General features: G+C 38.6%; 1 protein-coding gene across 1 annotated transcript; it reads left to right on the top strand.

Moving 5' to 3' along the window:
* The first annotated feature begins 10653 nt into the window (after positions 1 to 10653).
* On the top strand, positions 10654 to 11580 carry LOC147372108 (olfactory receptor 6C4-like). The gene has a single exon (XM_086403959.1). The coding sequence runs from the start codon at positions 10654 to 10656 to the stop codon at positions 11578 to 11580; it is 927 nt and encodes a 308-aa protein (XP_086260085.1).
* The last annotated feature ends 5047 nt before the right edge of the window (positions 11581 to 16627 follow it).

Below are 16627 nucleotides of genomic sequence, written 5' to 3'. Positions count from 1 at the left end.
GGACAACAAGGTAAACAGCCCACTACAGTCAATCAGATCAATGAGGGTGAGAATACTGAAAGTTTTAAGTAAATGATGTTATTATTCTATAAATATGGATTGATTAAATCCTCCAACTGTGAAAATCTGGATGACAATGAAGCATTTTCCAAAGACCACAGGTTAGTACAGACAAGGAAGGCAGGGTTGTAGCAGGATATAGGTCAATACCTCCAAAAGCTATATGGAATAATGGAGAGGTTGACAAAAATGATTGTGAGGGTCTAATTTTCCTTACTCTTACACGTGTGAATTAGAGTGGTATTTTACGTTGTTTCTGCTTCTTAATCAGAAAAACCTAAAGAGGCACACAGGATACCACCAGTAAAATTTGCTTCCTTGGGGATTACCAATTTATGTACAAGGACTCATTGTCAGAAACATGAGTGTTCCTCTTCCTGGGTTCTGTATGCCAAGAAAATTTGAAGCATGATAAATTGATAATCCTTGGTTTGCCACTGAGGACTCTTTGAGGCTTTGAGCAAAATCTACTCTGAGATGCTGTCTGTGGATCTCTCAAGACTTCTATTCTCAGAAATATAGTACGAGACAGCAAAAGAGACACCGATGTATAGATCAGTCTTATGGACTCTGTGGGAGAGGGGGAGGGTGGGGAGATTTGGGAAAATAGCATTGAAACATGTATAATATCATGTATGAAACGAGTCGCCAGTCCAGGTTCGATGCATGGTACTGGATGCTTGGGGCTGGTGCACTGGGACGACCCAGAGGGAGGGGAGGGGAGGGAGAAGGGTGGAGGGTTCAAGATGGGGAACGCGGGTATACCTGTGGCGGATTCATTTCGATATTTGGCAAAACTAATACAATATTGGGGAGGAGCCAAGATGGCGGAGGAGTAGGACGAGGAGAACACTTTCTCCTCCACAAATTCATCAAAAGAGCATTTAAATGTCGAGTAAATTCCACAAAACAACTTCTGAATGCTGGCAGAGGACATCAGGCACCCAGAAAAGCAACCCAACTCTTCGAAAGGAGGTAGGAAAAAATATTAAAGACAAAAAAAAAGAGACAAAAGAGGGAGGGACGGAGTTCCGTCCCGGGAAGAGAATCTTAAAAAGAGAGAAGTTTCCAAACACCAGGAAACCTTCTCACTGCCGAATCTGTGCCGAGCTTTGGAAGCACAGAGGGCAACATAACAGGGAGAAAAAATAAATAAACAATTAAAACTCGCAGATTGCGAGCCCTACGGTAACTCCCCCAGTGGAGAAGCAGCGCAGACGCCTGCATCCGCCATTAGCAATCGGGGGCTGGGCAGGGAGGCACGGCGTGGGCTGCATCGCTGAGAGTAAGAATCTGGCCTGAATACCCTGAGAGCTATCTGAGCGAAATAATTTGGGCTAGCAAACCAGACTGTGGGATATCTACCACGCGAAAAGCCAGCCCTAACCTAAGACCGGCAGGCCCGCGCACGGAACAAAGGACTGAACAGAGATAGCTGGCTGCAGACCTTCCCCCTCCGGTGATAGGCAGCCAGAGCCGGAAGGGGGCAATCGCAGCCCCAGAGAGACATTATCTATAAAACTGTAAGCAAGTTTCTTTGCTAACTAAAACTTCTTGGGGGTCTGGACGGTCAACATCTGCCTGAGAAGGTGCGCCGGTTTTACACCCAGATAACAGAGTGGCGGGGAGGCGATAAGTCGCAGCATTGGCGCTCGCCAAACACCTCATCACCTGAGCTGCTCGGACCTGGGAAGAGCACAAAACGCAGGCCCAACTGAGTCTGTGCCTCTGAGGACTACCCGAGTGCCTGAACCTGAGCGACTTGGACCTGGGAGGTACATGCAGCCCAGGGCCAGCCTCGGATTGTTCCGGGCGGAACAACCTAGAGTCGGAGCAGTGTGGACAGGGAGGCTACACGCCCCGTGAGCGGGGGCAGACCCAGGGTGGCTGAGGCACTGCGAGCCCACGCCAGTGTTATTTGTTTGCAGCATCCCTCCCTCCCTCCCCACAGCGCGACTGAACAAGTAAGCCTAAAAAAAAAAAAAAAAAGTGTCCTCCACCGTGCCCTTTGTGTCAGGGCGGAAACCAGATACTGAAGAGACTAGCAAACAGAAGAAGATATAACAGAGGGAAACGCCTTGGAAGCTACAGGCAATAGATCAAAACCCTGTGGTTACTACGGACTACATAGGAAGGGGCCTATAGATCTTGAGAAATATAAGTCTGACCAAGGAACTAGCCAAAAATGAACTGAACCCACAACACCCACAAAAAAAAAAAAAAAACAAGAAAGTCCTAGATATATTTTTATTATTTTTACGATCATTCTTTTTTTTTAATTAAAAAAAAATTTTTTTAAGTCCTCTATTGTTCCTTTAATTTTCACTTTTATGACCTATTACTTTGCAAAAAAAAAAAAAAAGACCCTATTTTTTTCTTCTTCAGCAAACTTCATATATATATATTTTATAATTTTTTCACCTTGTTTTTTTGTTTGTTTTTTTGTTTTTGTTTTTTTCTTCTTTTCTTTAACATTATATTTTTGAAATTCCAAACTCTACTCTAGATTTTTAATTTTCGCTTTTTGGTATATGTTATCAATTTTGTACCTATAGTTTTTTTTTATATAATTTCTGTGACTTTTTTTTTTCTTTTCTTCTTTTCTTCTTCTCTGTTTCTTTCTCTTCTTCTTTTATATAACATTGTATATCTGAAATTCCAAACTCTACTCTAGATTTTTAATTTATGCTTTTTGGTATTTGATATCAATTTTGTACCTGTATTTTCTTTATAATTTTTGTGACATTGTATTTGTTTGTTTGTTTTCTCTCTTTATTTTTCTTCTTCTTTTTTTTTTTTAACATTGTATTTTTGTAATTCCAAACTCTACTCTAGATTTTTAATTTTTGCTTTCTGGTATTAGTTATCAATTTTGTACCTGTACTTTCTTTATAATTTTCGTGACCTTGTTTGTTTTTGTTTGTTCGTTTTTTCTCTCTTTCTTTTCCTTCTTCTTTTCTTTAACATGGTATTTTGGAATTCCAAACTCTACTCTAGATTTTTAATTTTTGCTTTTTGGTATTAGTTATCAATTTTGTACCTGTACTTTCTTTATAATTTTCGTGACCTTGTTTGTTTTTGTTTGTTCGTTTTTTTCTCTTTCTTTTCCTTCTTCTTTTCTTTAACATCATATTTTTGAAATTCCAAACTCTACTCTAGATTTTTAATTTTTGCTTTTATGTATTTGTTACCAATTTTGTACCTTTAAGGACCCAATCTTCAGGACCCATTTTTCACTAGGGAGCGAGATTACTGGCTTGACTGCTCTCTCTCCCTTTGGACTCTCCTTTTTCTCCACCAGGTCGCCTGTGTCTCCTCCCTAACCCCTCTCTACTCTACCCAACTCTGTGAATTTCTCTGTGTTCCAGACGGTGGAGAACACTTAGGGAACTGATTACTGGCTGGATCTGTCTCCCTCCTTTTCATTCCCCCCTTTTATCCTTCTGGCCACCTCTGTCACCTTCCTCCTTCTTCTCTTCTCTGTATAACTCCGTGAACATCTCTGAGTGGTCCAGTTGTGGACTGCACATAAGGAAGTGACTACTGGCTAGCCCACTCTCTCCACTCTTGATTCACCTCATCTCATTTCGGTCACCTCTAACTCCCTCCTCCCTCTTCTCTTCTCCATGTAACCCTGTGAACCTCTCTGAGTGACCCTCACCATAGAGAAACTTTTCATCTTTAATGTAGATGTTTTATCAATGGTGCTGTATAGAAGGAGAAGTTTTGAAACTACTGTAAAAATAAGACCGATAACCGGAAGCAGGAGACTTAAGTCCAAACCCTGACTCCAGGGAACTCCTGACTCCAAGGAACATTCATTGACAGGAGCTCATCAAATGCCTCCATACCGACACTGAAACCAGGCACCACACAAGGGCCAATAAGTTCCAGGGCAAGACATACCAAGCAAATTCTCCAGCAACAAAGGAACACAGTCCTGAGCTTCAAGATACAGGCTGCCCAAAGTCACCCCAAAACTATAGACATCTCATAACTCATTACTGGACATTTCATTGCACTCCAGAGAGAAGAAATACAGCTCCACCCACCAGAACACCGACACAAGCTTCCCTAACCAGGAAACCTTGACAAGCCACCTGTACAAACCCACACACAGTGAGAAAACGCCACAATAAAGAGAACTCCACAAACTGCCAGAATACAGAAAGGACACCCCAAACTCAGCAATTTAAACAAGATGAAGAGACAGAGGAAGACACAGCAGATAAAGGAACAGGATAAATGCCCACCAAACCAAACAAAAGAGGAAGAGATAGGGAATCTACCTGATAAAGAATTCCGAATAATGATAGTGAAATTGATCCAAAATCTTGAAACTAAAATGGAATCACAGATAAATAGCCTGGAGACAAGGACTGAGAAGATGCAAGAAAGGTTTAACAAGGACCTAGAAGAAATAAAAAAGAGTCAATATATAATGAATAATGCAATAAATGAAATTAAAAACACTCTGGAGGCAACAAATAGTAGATTAACAGAGGCAGAAGATAGGATTAGTGAATTAGAAGATAGAATGGTAGAAATAAATGAATCAGAGAGGATAAAAGAAAAACGAATTAAAAGAAATGAGGACAATCTCAGAGACCTCCAGGACAATATTAAACGCTACAACATTCGAATCATAGGGGTTCCAGAAGAAGAAGACAAAAAGAAAGACCATGAGAAAATACTTGAGGAGATAATAGTGGAAAACTTCCCTAAAATGGGGAAGGAAATAATTACCCAAGTCCAAGAAACCCAGAGAGTCCCAAACAGGATAAACCCAAGGAGAAACACCCCAAGACACGTATTAATCAAATTAACAAAGATCAAACACAAAGAACAAATATTAAAAGCAGCAAGGGAAAAACAACAAATAACACACAAGGGAATTCCCATAAGGATAACAGCTGATCTTTCAATAGAAACTCTTCAAGCCAGGAGGGAATGGCAAGACATACTTAAAATGATGAAAGAAAATAACCTACAGCCCAGATTATTGTACCCAGCAAGGATCTCATTCAAGTATGAAGGAGAAATCAAAAGCTTTTCAGACAAGCAAAAGCTGAGAGAATTCTGCACCACCAAACCAGCTCTCCAACAAATAATAAAGGATATTCTCTAGACAGGAAACACAAAAACGGTGTATAAACTTGAACCCAAAACAATAAAGTAAATGGCAACGGGATCATACTAATCAGTAATTACCTTAAACGTAAATGGGTTGAATGCCCCAACCAAAAGACAAAGACTGGCTGAATGGATACAAAAACAAGACCCCTACATATGTTGTCTACAAGAGACCCACCTCAAAACAGGGGACACATACAGACTGAAAGTGAAGGGCTGGAAAAAGATTTTCCATGCAAATAGGGACCAAAAGAAAGCAGGAGTAGCAATACTCATATCAGATAAAATAGACTTTAAAACAAAGGCTGGGAAAAGAGACAAAGAAGGTCACTACATAATGATCAAAGGATCAATCCAAGAAGAAGATATAACAATTATAAATATATATGCACCCAACACGGGAGCACCACAGTTCGTAAGACAAATGCTAACAAGTATGAAAGGAGAAATTAACAATAACACAATAATAGTGGGAGACTTTAATACCCCACTTACACCTATGGATAGATCAACTAAACAGAAAATTAACAAGGAAACACAAACTTTAAACAATACAATAGACCAGTTAGACCTAATTGATATCTATAGGACATTTCATCCCAAAACAATGAATTTCACCTTTTTCTCAAGCGCACATGGAACCTTCTCCAGGATAGATCACATCCTGGGCCATAAAGCTAGCCTTGGTAAATTCAAAAAAATAGAAATAATTCCAAGCATTTTTTTCTGACCACAATGCAGTAAGATTAGATCTCAATTACAGGAGAAAAACTATTGAAAATTCCAACATATGGAGGCTGAACAACACACTGCTGAATAACCAACAAATCACAGAAGAAATCAAAAAAGAAATCAAAATTTGCATAGAAACGAATGAAAATGAAAACACAACAACCCAAAACCTGTGGGACACGGTAAAAGCAGTCCTAAGGGGAAAGTTCATAGCAATACAGGCACACCTCAAGAAACAAGAAAAAAGTCAAATAAATAACCTAACTCTACACCTAAAGCAACTAGAAAAGGAAGAAATGAAGAACCCCAGGGTTAGTAGAAGGAAAGAAATCTTAAAAATTAGAGCAGAAATAAATGCAAAAGAAACAAAAGAGACCATAGCAAAAATCAACAAAACCAAAAGCTGGTTCTTTGAAAGGATAAATAAAATTGACAAACCATTAGCCAGACTCATCAAGAAACAAAGGGAGAAAAATCAAATCAACAAAATTAGAAACGAAAATGGAGAGATCACAACAGACAACACAGAAATACAAAGGATCATAAGAGACTATTATCAACAATTATATGCCAATAAAATGGACAACGTGGAAGAAATGGACAAATTCTTAGAAAAGTACAACTTTCCAAAACTCGACCAGGAAGAAATAGAAAATCTTAACAGACCCATCACAAGCACGGAAATTGAAACTGTAATCAAAAATCTTCCAGCAAACAAAAGCCCCGGTCCAGACGGCTTCACAGCTGAATTCTACCAAAAATTTAGAGAAGAGCTAACACCTATCCTGCTCAAACTCTTCCAGAAAATTGCAGAGGAAGGTAAACTTCCAAACTCATTCTATGAGGCCACCATCACCCTAATACCAAAACCTGACAGAGATCCCACAAAAAAAGAAAACTACAGGCCAATATCACTGATGAACATAGATGCAAAAATCCTTAACAAAATTCTAGCAATCAGAATCCAACAAAACATTAAAAAGATCATACACCATGACCAAGTGGGCTTTATCCCAGGGATGCAAGGATTCTTCAATATCCGCAAATCAATCAATGTAATACACCACATTAACAAATTGAAAAATAAAAGCCATCTGATTATCTCAATAGATGCAGAGAAAGGTTTTGACAAAATTCAACATCCATTTATGATAAAAACTCTCCAGAAAGCAGGAATAGAAGGAACATACCTCAACATAATAAAGCTATATATGACAAACCCACAGCAAACATTATCCTCAATGGTGAAAAATTGAAAGCATTTACTCTAAAGTCAGGAACAAGACAAGGGTGCCCACTTTCACCATTACTATTCAACATAGTTTTGGAAGTTTTGGCCACAGCAATCAGAGCAGAAAAAGAAATAAAAGGAATCCAAATAGGAAAAGAAGAAGTAAAACTCTCACTATTTGCAGATGACATGATCCTCTACATAGAAAACCCTAAAGATTCCACCAGAAAATTACTAGAAATAATCAATGACTATAGTAAAGTTGCAGGATATAAAATCAACACACAGAAATCCCTTGCATTCCTATACACTAATAATGACAAAACAGAAAGAGAAATTAAGGAAACAATTCCATTCACCATTGCAACGGAAAGAATAAAATACTTAGGAATATATCTACCTAAAGAAACTAAAGACCTATATATAGAAAACTATAAAACACTGGTGAAAGAACTCAAAGAGGACACTAATAGATGGAGAAATATACCACGTTCATGGATTGGAAGAATCAATATAGTGAAAATGAGTATACTACCCAAAGCAATTTATAGATTCAACGCAATCCCTATCAAGCTACCAACAGTATTCTTCACAGAGCTAGAACAAATAATTTCACAATTTATATGGAAATACAAAAAACCTCGAATAGCCAAAGCGATCTTGAGAAAGAAGAATGGAACTGGAGGAATCAACCTACCTGACTTCAGGCTCTACTACAAAGCCACAGTTATCAAGACAGTATGGTACTGGCACAAAGACAGAAATATTGATCAATGGAATAAAATAGAAAGCCCAGAGATAAATCCACGCACATATGGACACCTTATCTTTGACAAAGGAGGCAAGAATATACAATGGATTAAAGACAATCTCTTTAACAAGTGGTGCTGGGAAATCTGGTCAACCACTTGTAAAAGAATGAAACTAGAGCACTTTCTAACACCATACACAAAAATAAACTCAAAGTGGATTAAAGATCTAAACGTAAGACCAGAAACTATAAAACTCCTAGAGGAGAACATAGGCAAAACACTCTCCGACATACATCACAGCAGGATCCTCTATGACCCACCTCCCAGAATATTGGAAATAAAAGCAAAAATAAACAAATGGGACCTAATTAACCTTAAAAGCTTCTGCACATCAAAGGAAACTATTAGCAAGGTGAAAAGACAGCCTTCAGAATGGGAGAAAATAATAGCAAATGAAACAACCGACAAACAACTAATCTCAAAAATATACAAGCAACTCCTACAGCTCAACTCCAGAAAAATAAACGACCCAATCAAAAAATGGGCCAAAGAACTAGATAGACATTTCTCCATTTCTCTTCTCTGTTAGACATACAGATGGCTAACAAACACATGAAAAGATGCTCAACATCACTCATTATCAGAGAAATGCAAATCAAAACCACTATAAGGTACCATTTCACACCAGTCAGAATGGCTGCAATCCAAAAGTCTACAAATAATAAATGCTGGAGAGGGTGTGGAGAAAAGGGAACCCTCTTACACTGTTGGTGGGAATGCAAACTAGTACAGCCACTATGGAGAACAGTGTGGAGATTCCTTTAAAAACTGGAAATAGAACTGCCTTATGATCCAGCAATCCCACTGCTGGGCATACACACTGAGGAAACCAGAAGGGAAAGAGACACGTGTACCCCAATGTTCATCACAGCACTGTTTATAACCGCCAGGACATGGAAACAACCTAGATGTCCATCAGCAGATGAATGGATAAGAAAGCTGTGGTACATATACACAATGGAGTATTACTCAGCCATTAAAAAGAATACATTTGAATCAGTTCTAATGAGGTGGATGAAACTGGAGCCTATTATACAGAGTGAAGTAAGCCAGAAGGAAAAACATAAATACAGTATGCTAATGCATATATATGGAATTTAGAAAGATGGTAACAATAACCTGGTGTACGAGACAGCAAAAGAGACACTGATGTATAGAACAGTCTTATGGATTCTGTGGGAGAGGGAGAGGGTGGGAAGATTTGGGAGAATGGCATTGAAACATGTAAAATATCATGTAAGAAACGAGTTGCCAGTCCAGGTTCGATGCACGATACTGGATGCTTGGGGCTAGTGCACTGGGACGACCCAGAGGGATGGTATGGGGAGGGAGGAGGGAGGAGGGTTCAGGATGGGGAACACATGTATACCTGTGGCGGATTCATTTTGATATTTGGCAAAACTAATACAATTATGTTAAGTTTAAAAATAAAATAAAATTAGAAAAAAAAAAACTAATACAATATTGTAAAGTTTAAAAATAAAATAAAATTAAAAAAAAAAAAGAAATATAGTCCAAATCAGTGTATAGGAGACTTTGAAAATGGCAGAGAAATAAAAGTAAATGCTAATGAATATGATTTATTAATGTCTTAAACTTGCTCATGTAGTCAAAATAAAATGATAGAATATTGAACTAAAGGTCTTTAAGTCCTAAAGCACTGTTACAAATTCACCCTACAAAAGAACTGGTGTGTGCATGCTTAGTCATGACCAACTCTTTGTGACCCCATGTACTGTAGCCCACCAGGCTCCTCTGTCCATGGAATTTTCTGGCAAAAATACTGGAGTGGGTTGCCATTTTCTGCTCCAGGGGAATCTTCCCAGACCAGGAGTCAAACCGATATCTCTTGTGTATCTTGCAATGAGCAGGCAGATTCTTTACCAAATGCACCACCTGGGAAGGGGGGAGGGTCTAGAAATATCAGTTATGCATCAAGATCTTCAGAATTATCTACTTGGGGAAATTTCTTTTTTTAATTAAATTTATTTATTTTAATTAGAGGCTGATTACTTTACAATATTGTATTGGTTTTGCCATACATCAACATGAATCTGCCACGGGTGTACACGTGTTTCCAATCCTGAACCCCCTTCCCACCTCCTTCCCCATACCATATTGGTTGCTGGAACAAGGGAAGTCAGAGATTTATATAGTAATGGAGATGAGGATCTGTGGCAGGTACTCATCTAAACATTAAATAGTACAAGGAGGGGGAATATTACAGGGAAGGGGAAACAGTATAGGAAAAGCAACAGAGGGGAGAGAGAAGCACAGAAAATAGCATCAGATAGAGATATTTCTACCAAGTGCCCTGAGGTATGAGATTATCAGAGTCAGAGAAATATGACTTCAATACGGAGACTTTGTAAGGAAAAGATGGGTACAAAAATTTATTCTTCTGAAAAAAATTAAGTAATTATTCTGTAATAATTCTCTTATGCGTGCAGGAATAGATCAACTTGAGGAATTACAAAGACTTTAGGAATAAGGTCATTTACATGAGCAACAGAGGGGCTTACATGGAACAAGTCTAGTCCAATGGACACTGGTTTGGCCCAACTAGATAGAGAGTTATATATGATCTGATTCTGTTGATTACAATGAGCTTTATCTCCCCAGCCCCAAAAAACTTTAGTTTTCATCATTTTCACCTATTCCCTTTAGATCTACTGAAGGTCAACAATGAAAAACCAAACATTTACTGAGTTTATTTTGTTGGGCCTCACAAATCAACCTGAGGTCCAGGCACTGATATTCATCTTTCTGTTTCTCACCTACATGCTAAGTGTCCTAGGAAATCTGACTATCATCATTCTCACTCTAGTAGATTCTCACCTCCAAACCCCCATGTATTTCTTCCTCCAGAATTTCTCCTTCTTAGAAGTTTCCTTCACATCCATTTTCATTCCCAGATTTCTGACCAGCATGACAACAGGAAATAAAGCCATCAGCTTTGCTGGATGCTTAATTCAATATTTTTTTGCTATATTTCTTGGGGCAACAGAGTTTTACCTCCTGGCTTCTATGTCCTATGACCACTATGTGGCCATCTGCAAACCCCTGCACTACCTGACCGTCATGAACAGCAGAGTCTGCATACAACTTGTGTTCTGCTCCTGGCTAGGGGGATTCCTGGCTATCTTTCCCCCAATCATCTTAATGAGCCAGGTGGATTTCTGTGCCTCCTATGTTCTGAATCACTATTACTGTGACTATGGGCCCCTCCTGGAGCTCGCCTGCTCAGACACAAGCCTCTTAGAACTGATGGTCATCTCCTTGGCAGTTGTGACTTTGGTGGTTACTCTGGTGCTGGTGACACTTTCTGATACATATATTATCAGGACCATTCTGAGGATTCCTTCTGCTCAGCAAAGGGCAAAGGCTTTTTTCACTTGTTCCTCCCACAGGATTGTCATCTCGCTCTCTTATGGCAGCTGCATGTTTATGTACATTAATCCTTCTGCAAAAGAAGAAGGTGCTTTCAACAAAGGAATAGCCATGCTCATTACTTCAATTACTCCCTTGTTAAATCCCTTCATTTACACTCTAAGAAATCAGCAAGTGAAACAAGCCTTCAAGGACACCATCAAAAAGATTGTAAAGTTTTAACAAAACAAAATACACCTCAAGGAAAAATATACTTCATTCAGTAAATATGTATTGAGTGTCTACCATAATTCAAGTGCTGACCTGGCACTTAAGGATAAAAATATGAAAGGCATATGTCTTAATTTCAGGGAATCTATGGTGTAATGTGATAGAAATGTATATAAACTGTAAATTGTCAAGTTTGCAGTTTACTTATAAGTCATAAGCTTGCGTGCGTGCATGTGTGCTAAGTCGTGTCAATTGTGTCTGACTCTTTGTGACACTATGGACTGTAGCTTGCCAGGCTCCTCTTTCCATGGGATTCTCCAGGCAAGAATACTGGAGTGGGTTGCCATGCCCTCCTCCAGGAGGTCTTCCCCACTCAAGAATTGAACCAGCATCTCTTATGTCTCCTGCATTATCATACGTGTTCCTTACCCCTAGCTCTACCTGGGAAGCCCCAAGTCATAAGATTACAAAAAATAAAAGAATATGGTAAGTGTTAATAGAGAAGGATGAATGAGAAAGTCTAAAAAGAACAACTGGAAAGAATTAGCTGTTTTCTGGAGTAAACTGGACACTGGTAAGCCAAGAGACGTTTTAAGAAAGGAAGTGATGCTATGAGCATTGTTTCTTTTTTTTTTTTTTTTATGGTTTTTTTTTTATTTTATTTTATTTTTAAATTTTACAATTTTGTATTAGCATTGTTTCTAAAGAAATCTCGCATTCAGATCAGATCAGAGCAGTCGCTCAGTTGTGTCCGACTCTTTGCGACCCCATGAATAGCAGCGCGCCAGGCCTCCCTGTCCATCACCAACTCCCAGAGTTCACTTAGACTCATGTCCATCGAGTCAGTGATGCCATCCAGCCATCTCATCCTCTGTCGTCCCCTTCTCCTCCTGCCCCCAATCCCTCCCAGCATCATAGTCTTTTCCAATGAGTAAACTCTTTGCATGAGGTGGCCAAAGTACTGGAGTTTCAGCTTTAGCATGATGTGGAGCCATGCTTATATTAAAGGGAAAATATTTTTTATTCTGCTTCTCTTTTTCATTTATCTTACAAATGTAGCCATTGAGACTACCATCCTCCTGTAAATTAGGTCCACTTTTCTCCAAATGGGGCAAAAACTCTCAAGATTTTGTCAACTTACACATTCATTTTCTAGAAGTTTTGGTTAGAGTTCTAGAGGAAAGGTTTCCATCCTCTTACCTGTTGTTGCTGATCATAGCTGACATCTTTCTAAGTTAATGACTGAGTTAACCACTCTGTCTCTCTCTCTCTTTGGTAGTCTTTGAAAAATTTTTTTCAATCACAATTTAATTTTCATCTTTTTGTTTACTTTTGTTAGGTTTATAAAGGACAAATTTTGTGATATGGCTTCATTCTTTCAACTTTCCCCCAAATTTTTGCTTTTTTTACATAACCCATGGATACCTGTTTCATAAAGTGAAAAAATATAAAGTATCACACAGTTTTATATCTAGAATGTTCCAAATTATGAATCTTCACAACCAACTGGGAACAGACTACCCTACCAATCCACACATGGATTTTAGGTAACAACAAACTGAATTTGAAGAGGTGATGGTAGGAACTCAATGTCAATGGAACTTAGGACATTTTGGAAAGCTGATTATTTATAGTTTAGTAACACCCTAATTCATTGAAGAATGCTGATTGAGATGCAAATGGAGCATCATCTGATGTATTCACATGTTTTATATGTGGTAATAATATTGAGTGGAATGATGCTTCTTAATCACTTAAGGAAAAAACTGTACCAGCCTGACCATGAGAGAAAGTTTCCAAAACCACAGAAGATAGTGAAGAGTGTATAATACTTTTAATAAATGACCTTTTTTGTAAGCCATGGCTATTTTGAATATCTGGGTTTCCTTGATGGCTAAACTAGGGATTGTGACTGTAGCCCCACTGACTGTAGCCTGCCAGGCTTCTCTGTCCTTGAAGTTCTCTAGGCAAGAATACTGGAGTGGATTGCTATTCCCTTCTCCAGAGGAACTTCCCAACCCAGGGATTGAACCCTGGTCTGCTGCATCACAGGGGGATTCTTTACCGTTTGAGCTAAGGATTAATGATGTCTTTTAATTTACTCCAAATATACTGAATTATTAATTAATAGAGAAATGTTCTCAAATGATCACACCTGAATCGTTAACTTCCCCCATACCCACATTTCTACCAAAGCCCATGGTGAAATGGAAGACAATGCCATATAGTGGTTGAAAATACAGGCTTTAGTTCAAATCCCAGATTTTCAACCTTCTACCCAAGTCTGCTTGGAACACTTTTTCACCTGCCTAAAGCTTATTTTTCTCAACTCTAAAATGTGGATAATATAGTGTCTATCTTATAGGGTAGTTGTGAGAATTAAATAAAATAATAGGCATAAAATTTTTAAGTCATTATTATGCTTAAGAAATGACGTCCATTATAACAATATGGATGTCAATATAATCAATGTCATTTTCAAGAAACTCAGGCTTAACTAGTAAGAATAAGCACTAAATTGATTGGATTAACATAAGCAGGACTGTAAAAATGCTGGTCATTCGATTTGAAATCCCTGTGCAACAAGACCAGTTTATTTCCATTCCTCTTAATCCACTTGCATCCTTGGATAGCTAGATTATTCACACATTTGATAAAACAAGGCAGAACACTTGGCAGCAGATTGTTAGGACTAGGCTGCCATCAACCCCATGTGACCTGGATATCTCTGAGTATAAATGAGATGAAGAATAAGAGTACTTGGTGTAAATCAAAGTACAAGGGCACTAGCCAGGGCTTCAGTCAGCCTTCATAATATAAACATTTAGAAATGAATTTTGGAAGGAATGTATCACCTTTTAAATGTACTTGTTCAAAAAAGAGAGAAAGAAAAATAAAAAGACAAGTCATGCCCTTCTGAAACTGTTCATCTTGCTAGCTTTATGTCAATACTTACTGGGTATGTAACTCAAGTCACAAAGCAAAGGAATGAATTTACTGATTCTGCAGATGAACTTTTGGAATGTTCAATGTCTAAATGTGTAGGTTGGTAGGCTTTATCTCTCCTGTCACCACTGTAGACAAGAATCAAAAGAAACAGCTTTACCTATCTAGTATTCTCAAGATGACATCAGAGCAGTGCTAGGGTAAGGAGATAATAAAAACACTGGGTGTTCATTCCTCTATCCTCTCCCCAAAATCCCCAAGGTTGTGGACTTATGAATTACAAATCTAAACAGATGGTCTTTTCTGAATGCTGCTTCTTGCAAAGAGTTTAAAATAAAACTTAGAAATTTTTTAAAGAACTTTTTAAGAACCCAAGTAAGGTAAGAACTGTTCCATAATGACTTGGACATTCTGCCCTGAGGATCAGCTTTGTCGTTTCTTTAAATTCATCCAGAAGGTCACAGACCAGGACTTAAGCTTCAGCCCATACATCACTGGACAGGATAGCTGAAGCTATGCAGAGGTCATGAGTTCAGAAGCCAAAAGAACTACCCATCTGAGGAATGCATCCACTGTGGGGTACAGTAAGGCCTGGGGACAAGATTACACAAAAGACAATATATGAGCCAAAGAAAAAAAGCATCAAGAGCTTAAAATAAGTATAAGTTCCTCATAAAGATAGGAATGATACTGATTAAACGAAGGATAAAACATTATAAAAATAGGTAAAAAATACTGCTGAAAAACATAAATGAAATAAAGATGAGACTAATACCAGGAAAGAAAGAACTAAAACAAAAATAATGAGCTAGAAGATCAGATCTGATAAACCTTTCCATAAAGCAGTAGATAAACAACAGACTGGTTCCAAAACGGGAAAGGAGTATGTCAACGTTGTATATTGTCACCCTGCTTATTTAACTTATATGCAGAGTATGTCATGTGAAATGCCAGGCTGGATGAAGCACAAGCTGGAATCAAGATTGCCAGGAGAAATATCAAAAACCTCAGATACGCAGATGACACCACCCTTATGACAGAAAGTAAAGAAGAACTAAAGAGACTCCTGATGAAAGTGAAAGAGGAGAGTGAAAAAGTTGGCTTAAACTCAACATTCAGGAAACTAAGATCATGGCATCCGGTCCTATTGCTTCATAGCAAGTAGATGGGGAAATAATGGAAACAGTGAGAGACTTTATTTTGGGGGGCTCCAAAATCACTGCAGATTGGTGACTGCAGTCATGAAATTAAACAATTCTTGCTCCTTGGAAGAAAAGCTATGACCAACCTAGACATATTAAAAAGCTGTTTTTTTAATAAGTAATGTCTCTGATACAGAAAAGTAAACAAATATATTTTGCTAACAAAGTCCCATATAGTCAGAGTTATGGTTTTTCCAGTGGTCATGTGTGGATGTGAGAGGTGGACCATAAAAAAACCTGAGCACCAAAGAATTGGTACTCTTGAACTGTGATGTTGGAGAAGACTCTTGAGAGTCCCTTGGACTGCAAGGAGATCAAACCAGTCAAACCTAAAGGAAATCAGTCCTGAATATTCATTGGAAAGACTGATGCTGCAGCTAAAACTCCAATACTTTGGCCACCTGATGCAAAGAACTGACTCTTTGGAAAAGACCCTGATAAGATTGAAGGCTAGAGGAGAAGGGGACGACAGAGGGTGAGATGGTTGGATTGCATCACTGACTCGATGGACATAAGTTTGAGTAAGCTCCAGGAGTTGGTGATGGACAAAGAAGCCTGGCATCCTGCAGTCCCTGGGGTGGCAAAGAGTCAGACACGACTGAGTGACTGAACTTAATTGAACTGAAAGCAGTAGAAAACAAGACATTAAGTTGATAATGGAAAACAATAGATAGGTAGGTAGATAAGCACCAAAAAATAAATGCAGATGCCAAATCTAGATAATAAGTGTTACAGGTGGGGAGAAGATTAACAGAAGGAAATGATAGTATATTCCTACACTAGAGAAAGATGGATATCTCCAAGAATGCTGAAACAAGATGTGCTTGGTCGCTCAGTCGTATCCGACTTTGTGACCCCATGGACTGCAGCCTGCCAGGCTCCACTGTCCATGAGATTTTTCAGGCAAGAAT

Source organism: Bos grunniens, chromosome 5, assembly GCF_055505025.1.
Source record: "Bos grunniens cultivar Pamir isolate PY7600 chromosome 5, Bosgru_T2T1.0, whole genome shotgun sequence".
Taxonomy (NCBI): domain Eukaryota; kingdom Metazoa; phylum Chordata; class Mammalia; order Artiodactyla; family Bovidae; genus Bos; species Bos grunniens.
This window is presented reverse-complemented; position numbering and strand designations above follow the sequence as displayed.